The sequence below is a fragment of the Haliotis rufescens genome, unplaced genomic scaffold (genome assembly GCF_023055435.1).
Source record: "Haliotis rufescens isolate VD_foot unplaced genomic scaffold, xgHalRufe1.0.p SCAF_50, whole genome shotgun sequence".
Taxonomy (NCBI): Eukaryota; Metazoa; Mollusca; class Gastropoda; order Lepetellida; family Haliotidae; genus Haliotis; species Haliotis rufescens.
Window position 1 is genome coordinate 645,643 of NW_025964224.1, and position 21,820 is coordinate 667,462.

At 43.2% G+C, this 21,820-nt stretch overlaps 1 protein-coding gene and 1 long non-coding RNA gene across 2 annotated transcripts; both read left to right on the top strand.

Moving 5' to 3' along the window:
• The first annotated feature begins 162 nt into the window (after nt 1-162).
• LOC125374011 lies at nt 163-1,299 on the top strand. Its single transcript, XR_007218493.1, has 3 exons — nt 163-276; nt 449-543; nt 1,149-1,299. It is a non-coding gene; the product is annotated as an uncharacterized LOC125374011 (long non-coding RNA).
• Nucleotides 1,300-1,908: 609 nt separating this feature from the next.
• LOC125374023 lies at nt 1,909-15,973 on the top strand. Its single transcript, XM_048384715.1, has 7 exons — nt 1,909-1,970; nt 2,842-2,998; nt 12,440-12,615; nt 13,880-13,972; nt 14,310-14,554; nt 15,519-15,612; nt 15,740-15,973. Exons 2-7 carry the CDS (start codon nt 2,857-2,859, stop codon nt 15,971-15,973), a joined length of 984 nt encoding a protein of 327 aa, XP_048240672.1. The 5' UTR covers nt 1,909-1,970; nt 2,842-2,856.
• The last annotated feature ends 5,847 nt before the right edge of the window (nt 15,974-21,820 follow it).

Genomic DNA, 21,820 nt, shown 5'->3' on the forward strand with positions numbered 1-21,820 from the left:
CCAACGCTGCCAGCAGGGTTTACCTGTATCTATTGTGTTTGAAACTGCGACATGGCACTAAACATAATTCACCATTTGTATGCAAGTATTTCAAGTAAGTCAATTCGTTTTCAGCTCTGACTGTTTGTAATAACAACATCGACGTATTTGTCTTCACCGATGCCTCGGCTAAAGATGCACCTTTACACGTCGCGGTGCTGTCACTGGCGGCGCTGAAAAACGTCCACTTGCAATTCATATTAACCGGTGATTGTGGCTTTTGGAATAAGCCGACAGGTACTCAATAATTATCTTTTTCACTATCACATGTCAATATGCAGTCAAGTCAAAACAGAGACTTGCATCGGATATATTTTTTGTCACTGTGGGTACAATTCTAATAGAATCTATCTCCAATGTTTGGGCTTACTGGAGTTGCATATATTAAGTTGAAAGTCGCATCTTTCAGGTGAGGATTTATACAGAACACTGGCCACAGCTACTGGAGGCTCTGTATACTTCACAAACAAGAACGGCATCGCCACAGTTGTTGACATAATAAAGGTAAAAGTCCCTGTTGAAATATATCTAACTGTCTTATATGCGCAGCTACCAGCTTTATCAATCAGACAAGAAATTAACAGCACGGTAGATGATGATTTTAGGTACGAAATTACTACGAATATATGGAATAAAAATAAATATAAATATATAAATACAAATATAAGCGACAAAACTCTTTCCATAATCATAAGAAATATCGGCTAAAGGCAAGGTACATTGTACACTTCCGACAATATCATAATCATGTGCCCTATCCCATATGTGCGACCTTTCACACACACACGCAAAGGCAATTAAATTGTTTAGGAAGTCTAGCATGTCACGAATTGTTTTCAACAATAAAACTGAGACATTTGGCGAAATAACTACTTTTACGTCTACTGACAAGTGATCGGGTAGCCTAGTTGTTAAAGCGTTTGCTCGTCATGCCGAAGACCTGGGTTCGATTCCCGACATTGGTACAATGTGTTAAGCCGTGATATTGCTGGAATATTGCTAAAAGCGGCGTAAACCATACTCACTCACTCACCCACTGATACAAATCTAGTGGACGTCAAGTGGAGGGTAATTTCGACCTTGTTCCAGCAGTTCAGCTTTTTTTCCAGGAATCGCTTACGCCTTCAGTCACTATCGCCAAATCATCAATATCAGCATCTGACGTGAATGTCACATTTCCCGTGGATCAGACCATTCTACAAGCAACAATTAAGATTGTAACTTTGGACAGAAATACGCCCGTGTATATACTGTATACACCCGACAGTAAGTATAATTTACTCACCCTGTTCACGTCTAGTCCACACGTCAGTCATAATTTGGTCAAATCCAGTACAGACTCTGCTCGCCAGCATGTATAGACTCCATGACGTCAAACAGTCCTCTGCAAAGTGGGAAGCAGTCGGAAGCACAATTATATTTTTCATGAATAATCGGGGTAAATTTATAAAATCCCAGACACCCAGCACCCCACCCCACCCCACCACACTCCGAATATCTAATGGCTGTTACTTTGATTTTTTCATTTTAAGTCAGGCGCTTTGGCATGATATGTTTATAAGCTTAATTTGAAATTGGGACCGTATAGCACTGATTTCAGATTGGCTAATGTCGACTTCTTGTCATTCATTGGTCGGTCAAATTTCCTGAAAGGTCATTCTGACTTGACCTGTATTGGGGTTAAAAACGACTTTTTTGTGGTAGCAAGATCTGAAAAACTGTGGCATTAACACATGATGGTAAATGTGTTCGATCGTAGATAGTGATAGTGTGGATGAGTGATGGAGTCCTCTCAGTATCAGAATACAACCACACATCAACTAGAACTAGAACTGGTCCATTTATTGTCCTATGTAATTTCAGACACTGAGGCGACTTCAAACGTAACTGTGTCTGACCTTGGAGATGGAATACAGTTGGTCAAGATTCAAGTGAGCAACATGATAAATATTCTTGACCATTGCTAAAAGTGACGTCACACCGAGCTCATTCATTCACTCACTCACTCACTTTGTGCGCCTCACCATTAAACAGAAGAAAAACTTCATGAACTTTTTACTTCATTAGCTCAATAGAATAAGAATTACATCCTTTGTCTCATAAATCCATTAAATATATTTCAAACACCACAATATCAATACCTGACTTATTCTATCAACCGTAATGCGTGAGTGAGTTAAAATTGAAGGTCATATCGGCAATATTTGATGCAGAAATAAGCTTTACATCTATAATTTATTAAACAATATATTCATGTCATACATATAACATATATATGGACGAGTGAATCAACTGGACCCTCACAGGTTTGTAATACATTAACAGTAACAATGTGTGACAATAATATAACGGTTCAAAATCCAATTTTGGCGATAAATCACCAGGTAGCAACAAAGTTAGTCCATTTCATTAGGTCCGTTGGGACTAACGGTATGTGTGCTACCTGCAAGATACCCAAGCAGGATTTGCACCAAGCCATCAGTTGCAGGGGTTTGTAGGCGAATTTAGCCCAAAGTTTAAATATACAATTAAAACAATGATAGATGGTCTAAGCATATGTACCGGGCGAATTACTTGTTTCTTCTAGGATCAGTATTACACGCCAAGGCCATACAGTAATAGGACAGAAAGCAAGTGAAACATAACGGTAAAAAGGGCCAATTTGAACGTTTCAAAAACTTCTTGGCAACCTTTGTTATAGTAGTTGCAGTCACAAGATATCAAACGAAAACTGTGAATGTAAATCAACCTTTTCATGTGCATTCTGAGAAAGGTAAACTTTCTTTCGACTAACTTTATCAGAACCCAACCCCCGGGATGTGGAGACTAGCCCGCCAGGGTTCCAACTCTTGGGAGGTGGAGGTGAAAGGTCAGAGTACCCTGGACATATCAACAACCTTTGTGAAGCTGGACCCCAACTCTGGCTTTGATTATGAGATGACTGCGAAGCCTATTGCAGGTTGGTATTTCCCCTCATCACAGTGAACAGTCTGTATCTCCAAGCAGCAGAGTAAGCAGCCACTTTGGGGTAAATACTTAGTGGTCACTCTGTTCTGAAGATACAAGCATCAATGACTTTATAAAATCAACAGACTAATCGTGAATTGATTAAACGGTTGGTTTTACCCTTTCCGTTGCCCGCCTCTTTGAGTTTTGACCTTCTCCGAAACTATTGAATGAACGATGTTACCTCCTTGTATCTATGCCCCCAACGGCTGTTTGTATCCATGTCCCCTACAGTTGTTTTGTACTCATGCCCCCATAGCTGTTTGTATCTATGCCTCTACAGCTGTTTGTATCTATGCCCCTACAGCTGTTTGTACTCATGCCCCCATAGCTGTCTGTATCTATGCCTCTACAGCTGTTTGTATCTATGCCTCTACAGCTGTTTGTATCTATGCCCCTACAGCTGTTTGTACTCATGCCCCTACAGCTGTTTGTATCTATGCCTCTACAGCTGTTTGTATCCATGCCTCTACAGCTGTTTGTATCTATGCCTCTACAGTTGTTTTGTACTCATGCCCCTACAGCTGTCTGTATCTATGCCTCTACAGCTGTTTGTATCTATGCCTCTACAGCTGTTTGTATCTATGCCTCTACAGCTGTTTGTATCTATGCCTCTACAGCTGTTTGTATCTATGCCTCTACAGCTGTTTGTATCTATGCCTCTACAGCTGTTTGTATCTATGCCTCTACAGCTGTTTGTATCTATGCCCCTACAGCTGTTTTGTACTCATGCCCCTACGGCTGTTTGTATCTATGCCCCTATAGCTGTTTGTATCTATGCCCCTACAGCTGTTTGTATCTATGCCCCTACAGCTGTTTGTATCTATGCCCCTACAGCTGTTTGTATCTATGCCCCTTCAGCTGTTTGTATCTATGCCTCTACAGCTGTTTGTATCCATGCCCATACAGCTGTTTGTATCTATGCCCCTACAGCTGTTTGTATCTATGCCCCTACGGCTGTTTGTATCTATGCCCCTACAGCTGTTTGTATCTATGCCCATACAGCTGTTTGTATCTATGCCCCTACAGCTGTTTGTATCTATGCCTCTACAGCTGTTTGTATCTATGCCTCTACAGCTGTTTGTATCTATGCCTCTACAGCTGTTTGTATCTATGCCTCTACAGCTGTTTGTATCTATGCCTCTACAGCTGTTTGTATCTATGCCTCTACAGCTGTTTGTATCTATGCCTCTACAGCTGTTTGTATCTATGCCTCTACAGCTGTTTGTATCTATGCCCCTACAGCTGTTTGTATCTATGCCTCTACAGCTGTTTGTATCTATGCCCATACAGCTGTTTGTATCTATGCCCCTACAGCTGTTTGTATCTATGCCCCTACAGCTGTTTGTATCTATGCCCCTACAGCTGTTTGTATCTATGCCCCTACGGCTGTTTGTATCTATGCCCCTACGGCTGTTTGTATCTATGCTCCTACAGCTGTTTGTATCTATGCCTCTACAGCTGTTTGTATCTATGCCCCTATAACTGTTTGTATCTATGCCCCTACAGCTGTTTGTATCTATGCCCCTATAACTGTTTGTATCTATGCTCCTACAGCTGTTTGTATCTATGCCTCTACAGCTGTTTGTATCTATGCCCCTATAACTGTTTGTATCTATGCCCCTACAGCTGTTTGTATCTATGCCCCTATAACTGTTTGTATCTATGCCCCTATAACTGTTTGTATCTATGCCCCTATAACTGTTTGTATCTATGCCTCTACAGCTGTTTGTATCTATGCCCCTATAACTGTTTGTATCTATGCCCCTACAGCTGTTTGTATCTATGCCCCTATAACTGTTTGTACCAATGCCCCTACGGCTGTTTGTATCTATGCCCCTATAACTGTTTGTATCTATGCCTCTACAGCTGTTTGTATCTATGCCCCTATAACTGTTTGTATCTATGCCCCTATAACTGTTTGTACCAATGCCCCTACGGCTGTTTGTATCTATGCCCCTACGGCTGTTTGTACCATTAAAATTGCCCCTATAACTGTTTTTTATCTATTTCCCTATAGCTGTTCGTATCTATTTCCCTTTAGCTCTTTGTATCTATGCCCCTATAGATGTTTGTATCTATGCCCCTAAAGCTATTTGTACCCATGCCCCCAACAGCTGTTTGTATCTATGCCCCTACATCTGTTTGTATCTATACCCCCAAAAGCTGTTCGTATCTTTTCCCCTTTAGCTCTTTGTATCTATGCCCCTATAGATGTTTGTATCTATGCCTCTACAGCTGTTTGTATCTATGCCTCTACAGCTGTTTGTATCTATGCCTCTACAGCTGTTTGTATCTATGCCTCTACAGCTGTTTGTATCTATGTCTCTACAGCTGTTTGTATCTATGCCTCTACAGCTGTTTGTATCTTTGCCTCTACAGCTGTTTGTATCTATGCCCCTACAGTTGTTTTGTACACATGCCCCTACGGCTGTTTCTATCTATGCCCCTACAGCTGTTTGTATCTATGCCTCTACAGCTGTTTGTATCTATGCCTCTACAGCTGTTTGTACTCATGCTCCTACAGCTGTTTGTATCTATGCCCCTACGGCTGTTTGTATCTATGCCCCTACAGCTGTTTGTATCTATGCCTCTACAGCTGTTTGTATCTATGCCTCTACAGCTGTTTGTATCTATGCCTCTACAGCTGTTTGTATCTATGCCTCTACAGCTGTTTGTATCTATGCCTCTACAGCTGTTTGTATCTATGCCCCTACAGCTGTTTGTATCTATGCCCCTACAGCTGTTTGTATCTATGCCCCTACAGCTGTTTGTATCTATGCCCCTACGGCTGTTTGTACTCATGCTCCTACAGCTGTTTGTATCCATGCCCTTACAGCTGTTTGTACTCATGCCCCTACAGCTGTTTGTATCTATGCCCATACAGCTGTTTGTATCTATGCCCCTACAGCTGTTTGTACCAATGCCCCTACGGCTGTTTGTATCTATGCCCCTACAGCTGTTTGTATCTTTGCCCCTACAGCTGTTTGTACCAATGCCCCTACAGCTGTTTGTATCTATGCCCCTACAGCTGTTTGTATCTTTGCCTCTACAGCTGTTTGTACCAATGCCCCTACAGCTGTTTGTATCTATGCCCCTACAGCTGTTTGTATCTATGCCTCTACAGCTGTTTGTATCTATGCCCCTACGGCTGTTTGTACCAATGCCCCTACGGCTGTTTGTATCTATGCCCCTACAGCTGTTTGTATCTATGCCCCTACAGCTGTTTGTATCTATGCCCCTACAGCTGTTTGTATCTATGCCCCTACGGCTGTTTGTACTCATGCTCCTACAGCTGTTTGTATCCATGCCCTTACAGCTGTTTGTACTCATGCCCCTACAGCTGTTTGTATCTATGCCCCTACAGCTGTTTGTATCTATGCCCCTACAGCTGTTTGTACCAATGCCCCTACGGCTGTTTGTATCTATGCCCCTACGGCTGTTTGTACCATTGCCCCTATAACTGTTTTTTATCTATTCCCCTATAGCTGTTCGTATCTATTTCCCTTTAGCTCTTTGTATCTATGCCCCTATAGATGTTTGTATCTATGCCCCTAAAGCTATTTGTACCCATGCCCCCAACAGCTGTTTGTATCTATGCCCCTACATCTGTTTGTTTCTATACCCCCAAAAGCTGTTCGTATCTTTTCCCCTTTAGCTCTTTGTATCTATGCCCCTATAGATGTTTGTATCTATGCCTCTACAGCTGTTTGTATCTATGCCTCTACAGCTGTTTGTATCTATGCCTCTACAGCTGTTTGTATCTATGCCTCTACAGCTGTTTGTATCTATGTCTCTACAGCTGTTTGTATCTATGCCTCTACAGCTGTTTGTATCTTTGCCTCTACAGCTGTTTGTATCTATGCCCCTACAGTTGTTTTGTACACATGCCCCTACGGCTGTTTCTATCTATGCCCCTACAGCTGTTTGTATCTATGCCTCTACAGCTGTTTGTATCTATGTCTCTACAGCTGTTTGTATCTATGCCTCTACAGCTGTTTGTATCTTTGCCTCTACAGCTGTTTGTATCTATGCCCCTACAGTTGTTTTGTACACATGCCCCTACGGCTGTTTCTATCTATGCCCCTACAGCTGTTTGTATCTATGCCTCTACAGCTGTTTGTATCTATGCCCCTACAGTTGTTTTGTACTCATGCCCCTACGGCTGTTTGTACCATTGCCCCTACAGCTGTTTGTACTCATGCTCCTACAGCTGTTTGTATCTATGCCCCTACAGCTGTTTGTATCTATGCCCCTACAGCTGTTTGTATCTATGCCTCTACAGCTGTTTGTATCTATGCCTCTACAGCTGTTTGTATCTATGCCTCTACAGCTGTTTGTATCTATGCCTCTACAGCTGTTTGTATGTATGCCTCTACAGCTGTTTGTATCTATGCCCCTACAGCTGTTTGTATCTATGCCCCTACAGCTGTTTGTATCTATGCCCCTACAGCTGTTTGTATCTATGCCCCTACGGCTGTTTGTACTCATGCTCCTACAGCTGTTTGTATCCATGCCCTTACAGCTGTTTGTACTCATGCCCCTACAGCTGTTTGTATCTATGCCCATACAGCTGTTTGTATCTATGCCCCTACAGCTGTTTGTATCTTTGCCCCTACGGCTGTTTGTATCTATGCCCCTACAGCTGTTTGTATCTTTGCCCCTACAGCTGTTTGTACCAATGCCCCTACAGCTGTTGTATCTATGCCCCTACAGCTGTTTGTATCTTTGCCTCTACAGCTGTTTGTACCAGTGCCCCTACAGCTGTTTGTATCTATGCCCCTACAGCTGTTTGTATCTATGCCTCTACAGCTGTTTGTATCTATGCCCCTACGGCTGTTTGTACCAATGCCCCTACGGCTGTTTGTATCTATGCCCCTACAGCTGTTTGTATCTATGCCCCTACAGCTGTTTGTATCTATGCCCCTACAGCTGTTTGTATCTATGCCCCTACGGCTGTTTGTACTCATGCTCCTACAGCTGTTTGTATCCATGCCCTTACAGCTGTTTGTACTCATGCCCCTACAGCTGTTTGTATCTATGCCCCTACAGCTGTTTGTATCTATGCCCCTACAGCTGTTTGTACCAATGCCCCTACGGCTGTTTGTATCTATGCCCCTACGGCTGTTTGTACCATTGCCCCTATAACTGTTTTTTATCTATTCCCCTATAGCTGTTCGTATCTATTTCCCTTTAGCTCTTTGTATCTATGCCCCTATAGATGTTTGTATCTATGCCCCTAAAGCTATTTGTACCCATGCCCCCAACAGCTGTTTGTATCTATGCCCCTACATCTGTTTGTTTCTATACCCCCAAAAGCTGTTCGTATCTTTTCCCCTTTAGCTCTTTGTATCTATGCCCCTATAGATGTTTGTATCTTTGCCTCTACAGCTGTTTGTATCTATGCCTCTACAGCTGTTTGTATCTATGCCTCTACAGCTGTTTGTATCTATGCCTCTACAGCTGTTTGTATCTATGTCTCTACAGCTGTTTGTATCTATGCCTCTACAGCTGTTTGTATCTTTGCCTCTACAGCTGTTTGTATCTATGCCCCTACAGTTGTTTTGTACACATGCCCCTACGGCTGTTTCTATCTATGCCCCTACAGCTGTTTGTATCTATGCCTCTACAGCTGTTTGTATCTATGTCTCTACAGCTGTTTGTATCTATGCCTCTACAGCTGTTTGTATCTTTGCCTCTACAGCTGTTTGTATCTATGCCCCTACAGTTGTTTTGTACACATGCCCCTACGGCTGTTTCTATCTATGCCCCTACAGCTGTTTGTATCTATGCCTCTACAGCTGTTTGTATCTATGCCCCTACAGTTGTTTTGTACTCATGCCCCTACGGCTGTTTGTACCATTGCCCCTACAGCTGTTTGTACTCATGCTCCTACAGCTGTTTGTATCTATGCCCCTACGGCTGTTTGTATCTATGCCCCTACAGCTGTTTGTATCTATGCCTCTACAGCTGTTTGTATCTATGCCTCTACAGCTGTTTGTATCTATGCCTCTACAGCTGTTTGTATCTATGCCTCTACAGCTGTTTGTATCTATGCCTCTACAGCTGTTTGTATCTATGCCTCTACAGCTGTTTGTATCTATGCCCCTACAGCTGTTTGTATCTATGCCCCTACAGCTGTTTGTATCTATGCCCCTACGGCTGTTTGTACTCATGCTCCTACAGCTGTTTGTATCCATGCCCTTACAGCTGTTTGTACTCATGCCCCTACAGCTGTTTGTATCTATGCCCATACAGCTGTTTGTATCTATGCCCCTACAGCTGTTTGTACCAATGCCCCTACGGCTGTTTGTATCTATGCCCCTACAGCTGTTTGTATCTTTGCCCCTACAGCTGTTTGTACCAATGCCCCTACAGCTGTTTGTATCTATGCCCCTACAGCTGTTTGTATCTTTGCCTCTACAGCTGTTTGTACCAATGCCCCTACAGCTGTTTCTATCTATGCCCCTACAGCTGTTTGTATCTATGCCTCTACAGCTGTTTGTATCTATGCCCCTACAGCTGTTTGTATCTATGCCCCTACAGCTGTTTGTACCAATGCCCCTACGGCTGTTTGTATCTATGCCCCTACAGCTGTTTGTATCTATGCCCCTACAGCTGTTTGTATCTATGCCTCTACAGCTGTTTGTATCTATGCCCCTACAGCTGTTTGTATCTATGCCCCTACAGCTGTTTGTATCTATGCCCCTACAGCTGTTTGTACCAATGCCCCTACGGCTGTTTGTATCTATGCCCCTACGGCTGTTTGTACCATTGCCCCTATAACTGTTTTTTATCTATTCCCCTATAGCTGTTCGTATCTATTCCCCTATAGCTGTTCGTATCTATTTCCCTTTAGCTCTTTGTATCTATGCCCCTATAGATGTTTGTATCTATGCCCCTAAAGCTATTTGTACCCATGCCCCCAACAGCTGTTTGTATCTATGCCCCTACATCTGTTTGTTTCTATACCCCCAAAAGCTGTTCGTATCTTTTCCCCTTTAGCTCTTTGTATCTATGCCCCTATAGATGTTTGTATCTATGCCCCTATAGCTATTTGTATTTATGCCCCTAGAGCTGTTTGTATCTATGGCCCAACAGCTGTTTGTATCTATTACCCTACAGCTGTTTGTATCTATTACCCTACAGCTGTTTGTATCTATTACCCTACAGCTGTTTGTATCTATGTCCCCTACAGCTGTTTGAACCTATTACCCTACAGCTGTTTGTATCTATGCCCCTACAGCTGTTTGTATCTATGCCTCTACGGCTGTTTCTATCTATTACCCTACAGCTGTTTGTATCTATGCCTCTACGGCTGTTTCTATCTATTACCCTACAGCTGTTTGTACTCATGCCCCTACAGCTGTTTGTATCTATTACCCTACAGCTGTTTGTATCTATGCCCCTCCAGCTGTTTGTATCTATGCCACTACGGCTGTTTGTATCTATTACCCTACAGCTGTTTGTATCTATGCCCCTACAGCTGTTTGTATCTATTACCCTACATCTGTTTGTATGTATTACCCTACAGCTGTTTGTATCTATTACCCTACAGCTGTTTGTATCCATGCCTCTACGGCTGTTTGTATCTATGCCCCTATAGCTGTTTGTATCTATTACCCTACAGCTGTTTGTATTTATGCCCCTACAGCTGTTTGTATCTATGCCCCTACAGCTGTGTGTATCTATGCCTCTACAGCTGTTTGTACCCATGCCTCTACGGCTGTTTGTACCCATGCCCCTAACAGCTGTTTGTATCTATGCCCCAACAGCTGTTTGTACTCATGGCCCCTACACTCCATACGCCCATGGCCACTTCGTGGTCTAATGGTAGAGCGTCCGCCCGGAGAGCGGAAGGTCCGGGGTTCGATCCCCGGCCGCGTCATACCAAAAGACGTTAAAAGATGGTACTTGTTGTTACCTTGTCTGGCGCTCGGCATTAAGGGGCTAAAACAAGGACTGGTCGGCCCGGAGTCAGTATACTGTGTCTGAGTGGGGTATTCATGTTAAACTGCGGCATGGTATCTCAGTGAGCTAGCACTATAAATCGGCATCAGTCCGGACTAGTACAAGCAGCCACACACATACACGTGCATGCACGTCACTATATAAGTGCAATAATCTTGGATGCGACGTTAAACCCCATTTCACCTCACCTCACCGTACGCCCATACCACCCTTCACTCCATATACCCATGTCCCCCTACACTTCATATACCCATGTCCCCGACGTTCCATATACACTCCATATACCCATGTCCCCCTACACTCCATATACCCATGTCCCCCTACACTCCATACACCCATACCACCCACCATTCGATACACCGATACCACCCTTCACTCCATACACCCGTGTCCCCTACAATCCATATACCCATGTCCCCCTACACTCCATACACCCATACCACCCTACATTCCATACACCCATACCACCCTTCACTCCATACACCCGTGTCCCCTACAATCCATATACCCATGTCCCCCTACACTCCATACACCCATACCACCCTACATTCCATACACCCATACCACCCTTCACTCCATATACCCATGTCCCCCTACACTCCATACACCCATACCACCCTTCACTCCATATACCCATGTCCCCCTACATTCCATACACCCATACCACCCTTCACTCCATACACCCATACCACCCTACATTCCATACACCCATACCACCCTTCACTCCATATACCCATGTCCCCTACAATCCATATACCCATGTCCCCCTACACTCCATAAACCCATACCACCCTACACCCATACCACCCTTCACTCCATATACCCATGTCCCCCTATATTCCATACACCCATACCACCCTACATTCCATACACCCGTGTCCCCTACAATCCATATACCCATGTCCCCCTACGCTCCATACACCCATACCACCCTACACTCCCTACACCCATACCACCCTTCACTCCACATACCCATGTCCCCCTACACTCCATACACCCATACCACCCTTCACTCCATGCAAATTGCATGTCCCATCAAATACTTAATGAAAGCCGCAAATCTTCCAGTTAAATGATAAAGATACGGCCATGTATCATCAATTAATTTCACATTGTATATTCGGTGATTCAATGCTGTTGTATATTCAGTGATTCAATGCTGTTGTATATTCAGTGATTCAATGCTGTTGTATATTCAGTGATTCATTGCTGTTGTATATTCAGTGATTCAGTGCTGTTGTATATTCAGTGATTCAATGCTGTTGTATATTCAGTGATTCAATGCTGTTGGAACAAAGTACAAGAGTGATAGAAGCTGGCAGCAGGCATGTGTGTGTCGTTAGGTTGTCTTCCTGTTTCATTTAGATGTAGCTTCAACTACATTGTATCAGTATTCTGAACTGAAGGCTGTTTCTATTCACAGGTGAAAATGCCACGGTCATTGTACGCATTCCTTCGTCAGAGAATATTGGAACCGTAGACAACCTTATTTTAACTGATCCTGAGGGATCTGAGCTCGCAAGACATGGCGGGATGACACAGGTGGCGTCACGGGCTGATTCGCTTGTCTACAGGATCACGTTCCCACTACCCGCGAAGGTAAAACCTAGATCAGCTAAAACTAGATCACTACGTACAGCGGAATGCGGCGCCTTAGACGACTGACCCCCCCCCCCCCCCCCCCCCCCCCCCCCCCACACACACACACACACACACTCCCCCCCACCCCCCACCCCCCACCCCCCTTTAGACACAGTCGCTTGAGCGGGTCTCAGTTGGGGGTAATGAAACATGGTACACGCCTCAAGAATAGTGTTTTGTTGCATTAGATTTATTTCTTTATCTTTCAAGACAAGCTATAAGCTATCAATGACTTTATTATCACCTGTCATGTGTCATGCTTGTGTCAGATGTCGATCCTGAACACTTGAGTTACGTTCAGACAGTATGTGGTAGGGTATCAGGGTATTTGTTGTCATTCATTGAAAGTCTTCTTAATAATATATTTCAGTCTACTTTATCAGACAATTTCACATATTACATTTGCAACAAATCATGATTGCAATCATTATAATGCACTAACTATTAAACGTGTAATATACTAATAAAACGATGACTGTAGTAATTTAACGAAACTTTACCTACATCATCAGGTTAAGGTGTCTATATGTGTGTTAATCTCTAAGGGACCATCGGGCACGCTTCAGAAATATTTCTAATGCAATACCCAATCAATTGCAATGATGTTCCCCAAAGTCGTCAGACAGGAAGATCTAATATCACTGGGTTGTTATGCGTCCAGCCGTATTGTATAAGGCAAGGGGTGCCATGTACAAGCCGCCTGATAACTAACCGAGCTTCTTGAATCTTCTCTGAAAGAGAATCAAAACAACAAAACCCTTTCCATAGCAACAACAAAGATGGATTTAAGCAGAGACGATTGTAACATTCCGAACAGATAGCATGACCATGTGTTTATGATTCGCTGTACAAATTGTAATGATCCCCGGCATCCGCGAATAGGTGAGAACCCGTCACAAACACATGCAAAGGCAAAGTAAGGAATTGCACTGGGCATAATGTTTGTCACTGATCAAACCTGAAAATGTCCTCCACGCGTCTACCATAAAACCCTTTGAAAGCTTTACACACGTGTATTTAAAATTATTTCAGTGACATCATTTTTCACCTAAATAATATTGCTGTATTAAAAGTATTTCATAACTTCTGGAAGGATTTATGTTCTATGTCAAAATGTCATTGCACTAATGTTGGTATGCAATGTGTGCGTGTGTATTCAGGAAAAAGCGGCAATGCTCCATTAGTTTAAAAAATCAGTATTGTTGCTTTTTACTTGACAAAGGCATTCCAAATGGCAACTGAAGGCACTGACAAGGCGGGAAACCAATTTCTGCGTCTCCGGCCAAAAACAATTGTGCCTGGACCAGACAATCCAGTGATTGATATCATGAGCATCGATCCAGGAAATTGGTATTCGATGACATGCACCAAGAAAGTCAGCGTGTCTGACCACCCAAACCCGTTAGTCGCCTTTTACGACAAGCATGGGTTGCAGGGACCTATTCTACCCTGGATCTTCACGAGTCTATACCCCTTGGAAGGGTAGTAGTTTTGGCAGCCACAAGCACATGGCAGTGTGGTGAGTGTCTGGGGAGATTTTGTGTTTGTCACGCTGCGGGTCGGTGACAGTATTTCAAGAAGCGTTACAATAACACAATTTAGTCTCAGTATGAAAACTACAGCTATCTTATTTTAGAACAAATGGCTGCCAGCTAAAACTGGCTGTGACTGTCGATATTCCTCTTCTTATTACAGGTAGTCTTTACATCAACGAGCAGTTGGCAGTACCATTCCTGGTAATCAACAAGGGTGCAGCTGGGTCCACAGTAACTGTCACAGTCAGAGACGATCAGAACTTTGTAAAGACGACCACGTCTCTGGAGTACATGCTGCAGCCTGGTCAGAATACATTGGGGCAGTTTTCACTGCACGCTGGGTCGACCGTGGGTGTGACCAGGTACACGCCTCCCTCATCACGTGACAACATCAAATCGAGAACACGTCCCCTGCCCAACTACTTGTAAGATGCAACTGAAATGTATCGATGGCCTGACTGTTGACAGCGTGTCATCAGTAACTTGAGAGCGAGTGACGTTGCCCTTAACATGTTTGTTGTTTAACGCCGCACTCAGCAATATTCCAGTTATATGACGGCGGTCTGTTAATAATCGAGTCTGGACCAGACAATCCAGTGATTGACATCATGAGTACCTAGCCACGAAATTGTGATACGATGACATGCATCAACCAAGTCAGCGTGCCTGACCACCCGATCCCGTTAGTCGCCTCTTACGACAAGCATGGGTTGCTGAAGACATCTTCTATCCCCGATCTTCATTGATGCCCTAATAGTGAGTGAGTATGCTTTTACGCCGCTTTTAGCAATATTCCAGCAATATCACGGCGGGGGACACCAGAAATTGGTTTCAAACATTTTACCCATGTCGGGAATCGAACCCGGGTCTTGGGCGTGACGAGCGAACGCTTTAACCACTAGGCTACCCGACCGCCCCTGATGCCCTATTATGAACTGCTGGTTTGACAACTGGAATATTGCTGACTGCAGTGTAAAACATCAAAAGAGATCAATGTACCATGCTTGCCCTATGTCACAACGGCCTATCTTTAATTGTATCTTTCCCTGTAGCACCTGTACACCGCCTTTGGTGTAGCAAAGTATCAGTAGGGGACATTCAAAGGTTTGGTTTTCATAGACCTAAGCCAAGTTCTGTTATCTGTGTTAGGACGGAATTAATATACATTACTCTGTAGATTTAGTTTTTTTCAACATTAATATGAAATGAAAATCATCTTGTTCAACTTGAAGCATTTACGCACTTCGGGGACAAAGATGACGTTTGTTTTTGTTTTCTTATAAAATGATATTATGAATAATATTCAGCTGTTTCAATGTTCACCAGCACTGTGACAGTTTCTGCGTCTGCATCTGCCGCAGCTGACGACGACTTCCAGTATGACACCGTGATCGTCACGACAGAAGAGCGTGTTGTCAGGGTAAGTGGGCTTAATAGAACTAGTTTATCAGTGTAAGCATCAACGTAGAGAAATGAGCTATATGTGTCGGAATACTTGTCCGAAGAAAGCTGTTTTGCCTGTCTAAAGGGTAAACGTTTATTTTCAGAAAGAAGATAACACCATCCCTGTCTGCAACATCACCGCGGTGACAGGTAGTTGTGACGTCACAATGCTTGACCCCTGTATGTGTAGCCAGTACAATTGGTCAGGGACTGCTGAGATTCAAGACGATGGGTTCGGCCTCTACCTAGTGACCGCTTCTGTCAACACAACTGGAACGTTCCGACACGACCCGTTCAGTGTGGGTTACAACGGCACCATATCTGCTACCATCGCGTAAGCATGACAACAATTCAATAATTGCCAATCTGTTGCATGTGAGACAATAGAGTTCATTTTTCAAGATATTTCACAAGAAGACAGAGCTTTGTAACTGCTTGCGTAAATGACGACTATGCTTGTCGTAAGAGGCGACTAACGGGATCGGGTGGTCAGGCTCGCTGACTTGGTTGATGCATGTCATCGATTTCAATTGCGTGGATCGATGCTCATGATGTCGATCACTGGATTGTCAGGTCCAGACTCCATTATTTACAGACCGCCATCATATAGCTGGAATATTGATGAGTGCGGCGTTAAACAACAAACAGACAAACAGATAAAAAAAAGCATGGCACAAAAACACCAGCTGTCAATAATTGCATGTCTTAAATGTCTGTCAGCATTGTGAGGTTGAGATCATATCAAAGCAAAATACTTCGAAAGTATATTTCATACCGACTGGGTTGACAAAATATTATTAATTAATTTTTTGGACTGAGTAATAATTGTCCAGGAACAATAACGTAGCACTTTGTGTCATATATCTCCCGACAGGAGTGATTGCTGTCATCCCCTCGCCTACATCACCGTTGTAGACCTCGCCAGCAACACCGGCCAGTGTGTGTTTTATCTCGCCCCAAGACTCACCAACTATGTCCATTCATTCAAGCCAACTACTCAGTGTCAAGTAGGTCAACGTTATTTCAGAAATCTTTATCATATAATGGGCAGTGCTAATGTAAGCGATGCGATAAACCGATCTGATCAACTTGGTGTCACGATCGGATAGATGTACAAACAATATACAAGAACTACTTGTGAGTCCAAAAAATCGATGTGATGTCTCCTTGTAGACAGTGTATCCCGATGTGCGCTAGCATATGTAGGTAAATAATTTGGCACTATATGATAAATGAGGCGGTTCACTCCAACTTTGTATTCTTATGCGGTTTGATAAGAGTGAGTGAGTGAGTTGGGTTTAAAGCCGCTTTGAACAGTATTCCAGTTTTATCACTTCGTGTCAGCTTAATGTGGGAGGAAAGCCTCAAGTGATGCAGGTCTCAGACGTTTACCACTTTGGTGAAACCCACGAGGACAGGTATGGTGCTGACAAACCTAGAAACGTAATCGGCGTGAACCGGAATTCGAACACACGACTACCGGCGTACCCACGGCACGCAACTCTGCAGAGCGAATTGTGGCGGCTTAGACGACTGAGTCAGCCGTGCCCGCGATTTCCTGATATTCTTCTTTGAGTAAAATTACATCTTTATCATGGATTATTTTATTATGAAATATTAAAATTAAAAATTATGAAAATTAAGTATCACAATCGCGAGTTTTTGTATAATAGATACCATATATTAGGAATATATAACGTATGATGCAACACAGAAACACGCTCGGCTACTAAGCTTTATTTATCTGGGGTGGATTTGTTAATTCTTTGTATCATGCTCTTTTTCCAAATACTAAAATGTAATTAGGAATAAAATCTCTTAAATATCTTCTTCTTTAAACACACCAGGGGCGGTCAGGTAGCCTAGTGGTTAAAGCGTCCGCTCGTCACTTCGAAGACCCGAGTTCGATTCCCGACATGGGTACAATGTGTTATGACGTGGGAACGAAATTGGTTGCGTAATTGTTCTGCCACTAATTGGTCTCAAACCAGGAATTGTCCGAGCTAATGTGTTAATGTAGCAATTGGTATCAATTCCGCAGATGCACCAACCGAATATGGTTGTCTTGTTGACGTTGATGACCTGTTCGGGGGAAGTCATTGGTGTTGCTTTGCTCTCAAGGACGTTTCCAAAGACGTGATATTGTGTTTCGGTGAACGTTAAAATGTCTACCAACCTTGTTATGGGCCATTCCTGTTTGCAGCTTACCCGCGGCGATTAGATGTTGATTTTCAGCAAGCCGTTTGCATTGTGTAAGCGATATTTAGGGTGAAACAAAAATGTTTTTTTGAGCACCTGGTGTCAAGACAAGCATTGTGTGCTTTTCACATAAAAAAACACGTGTATGAGTAGCATTCTCCCTATAAACACCCATCCTTCAAATTGTTTGCCGTGCATTAACAATCATGTGCGAATTGTGAAGAGGGGTTTTCATGAATATGTATTAAATGATGCATTATTTAATATCAGAATCTGTTTTGTATTGAACTTTATATGAAGCACTTTCACTTTTTTCTGCTAGCATAGTTTCCCTGGAACATTGTGTTCGTTGTTTTGTAGTTACGAACAACAATATTCCAGTGATATGACGGCGGCCATTAAAAAATCTGGGCCAAATAATCCAGCGACCGATACAATGAGCAACGATCCCCGGCGTCTTGATAGACATGCAATCAACCAAGCCACCTTTTCTGACTAGCCGCTCCGTGACGGTGCCTCGTACGGTGCCTCGTACGGCCCATGGGTTGCAGTGACCTGGGTCCCGTTTCATAAAGCGATCGAGTTACGATCTGAGCGCTTTGTGAAACGGGACCCTCTTCTGACCCGGATCTCACGGGATGTATGTTAATGTTCTTCAGTCACATCCTTTTCAATTTGTTTATTTTTCCGTTTTTAATATATTCCAATTCTCTTCCAATCGTGTCTGTGCCCTGTTTCACAGACTGCTTCACAGCCTGCTTCACAGACATCCAGCGACTGGTCCACGGATCGTGTGATCATGGCCATTGCTGCCCAAGATGCTGCTATCCTCGTCATCGTGATTCTCATCTCCATCTGCCTTGTCTGTGTCAGAGGCCGGAATAAGAAGAAAACGGATGTCAAGTAATGGCTGGTTGGACTATATGAGTGGTGCGGGTGCATGTCTGTCATCTCCCACTTTATCTCTCATTATCAAGACCAGCTTTCGTGTGAGGATCATCCCATCCAGGGATGTTTGTTGAGGTGTAGTCTCCGTAAGCATTGCAGCAGGTTAAAAAACCAAGCAGGGTCTAACTCGACGAGCATGACTTGGATTACACACTCCAGTAATCATAGTTTTGAAAGATGTTTATGCTATTTTTAAAAATCGTTATAAATTGTGTTAAGTTTCAAAGCATAACTCAAAATGGGTTCAATTTTTATAATGAAACTTTGTTTACACATCACACAAGAGTCGAACGTATGCCCTTTGCAATATAAGGACATATATGTTGAAATGAGTGTAGGGTTCCCTTCCAGAGCCATAAGGTGTTCAGTATTACTGTGAACTTGGCTTAAAATCAGACAATATCTGAACTGGTGCCTTTGGATAAATTTGGACTTCGTTCAAAAGTAGGTAGGATTCACTTCCGGGTCAAAGCTCATAAACGGTTCAATATCTTTCAAACAGCTTTGTACATCAAGCACAGCTGAACAGTTGGTTTCGTTTCTTATTCAGGAGTTTTCAGGTTCTACGTTTCTATGCCTGACGTTTCAACTGCAGGTTTGTGTATAGTGCCAAACCTTTACATTTTTCAGGTTTCAGTCTCAAGGAAATTTAAGATCAATTACTCTATATCCTCACATTATGGAATTTGGCTTAGCTGAGTAGCTTTTGGTTTACTGCCGTGTAAGGGGGATTTACATAGAAACCAAACTATAATGCATTTCCCAATTGAAACAATATGTTATCCCAGAAATCTGTAAGTGAAAGAACTTAGGGTGAAACCAACGGATGGAACACAATCAACAAATGTATTACAAATTTCACTAAGCTTACAATGCAGTACACTGGAGTGGAACTACAATATTCAATGGCAGTCTGTATCATGATGGCAGTGGTCAGTATCAAATACACAAAAAGGTCGTAGCCTAAAGCAAAAGACAGGGACAATAGTATATTCATCCGGCGGTAAAAGCGATCAAGTCCCGAGACGGACCTAGGCGGGGATTCCGGGGTGATAATCGATCCTCACACGAAGGCTGGCCCTGATGTGATGAAATACGTCAGCAATACGTAAACACGTTCTTGTCCCCTTATATAGTCGAACCTGTTACTTGAAATGTCTACACAGTGTCCTCACCAATCTAACAAATTGCAGAATATTCTATCCTATACACCACGGTATACCGGACGTTTACAGGCCACACTAGCATCTAGATACAGTAACTTCCTGACGACTGCTTACATTAAGTAGTACTACATTCCTGACGATTAATCACTGTCCTAACACAATGCAATGAGCGTCTACCGAATCTCAACAGAAACAATGTAACACTGTTACAGTCATTCTCCAACAATAAAATAGACTGACCTATCACAATTTTGCCATAGACCACACTAGATCGCTTCCTATTACTGTTTTAACAACTTCACTTCCCACCAATTTATACGGATTCACGTGTGAAGGTCGGATGATTTCCCAACATATTTCAACGTCATAATTACACAGATGGGTAGATGCTGCTACACTGTTATGTAGTGCTGCATCACTATGTTCCTGTATATATACTGAACAACAAAAGTTCCTGTGACATTGAATAAGATTTAATGCAAAGTTATGTGTTTTACCAAATCTGAAACAATTTCGGTTTGCAACAGATAAAAAACTCCTGTAAGTGTTCAAATGGTTTAATTTGCCATACTGACTTCAGAAAATGCGTGATTTCATAAAAAGATGAACCTGCCAAAAGGTCAATTTACAAATCAAATGCGTGTGTGTCCACCTCTGGTTGCGATGCAAGCAACACATCTTCTTCTCATGGAATGGACCAGGCGTAGCGCCAAGTCCTGTGGGATATCTGTCCCTATCTGCTGGAGCATGTTTCGAAGTTCCTGGAGTGTCTGTGGAACACGTGGTTGACGTCGAAGGCGCCGATCCATCTCATCCCACATGTGCTCGATTGGTGAGAGATCAGGGGAGGGGATGACATTCACCTTGTTTTGTTGAAGAGAACCCTGAATAAGTCGAGCAATATGAGGCCGGGCGATGTCATGTTGAAAGGTGCCATGGCCACAACGACGCAAAAAACGGTAGAACAACAGGGTCGATGATCTCGTCGCGGTAGCGCTGTCCATTGAGATTTTCCTCTACCACTATCAAACGGGTCCTCTGTCTTGCTGTAATCCCACCCCATACCATAACGCTGCCGCCCCCGAACCGATCTTCTTCAATGACACAATGATTGACGTAACGTTCACCTCGACGTCGCTACACTCGAATCCGTCAATCGCTGTGGCTGAGGTGAAAACGAGACTCGTCAGTGAATAGAACTTGTCCCCACTGCATGGCCGTCCAGCGTAGACGCTGTCTGCACCACGGTAGACGTGCTTGACGGTGGTTTCCTGTCAAAATAGGACGTCTGGCGGGTCTTCTGGCGACAATCCCTGCACATCTGAGGCGGCGACGTACGGTTTGTGAAGATATTCGTCGAAGGCCAGGGATGCCTCTTGTAGTCACTGTTGCTGGCTGGAATCGATTTCGTAGGTGTGTTGTTCGAATCCAGTTGTCTTGTCGATTATTGGTTACACGTGGACTGCCACTCCGAGGGTGGCCTGCCACTGCTTTCGTCTGTTGCCAACGTTGCCATAAACACCAAATGGTGTTTCTCTGGACGTTAAATTGTCTTGCAACATCACGTTGACACGATCCTGCTTCAGGTATACCAATGGCTCGCAGACGCTCATTTTCGGACAGGCGTGGCATTACGTAATGTTGAATAATTTCTTAGTGCTGTTGTTTTTTCTGAGTGGTTGTAAGCACGATGCTAAACAATGCATATGGAATCCGGTTAACGCACGTTTTTTTTATCAATTCTTAGGTAGTGAAATGCATGGGGCTTGCATAAAAGTCAACTTTTGCATTGAATGCATGCTTTTCTGTAGCAGTTGGGTTTTTGTGACTTGATTCCATACATGTACTACAATATTGAAAACCAAACTTTAC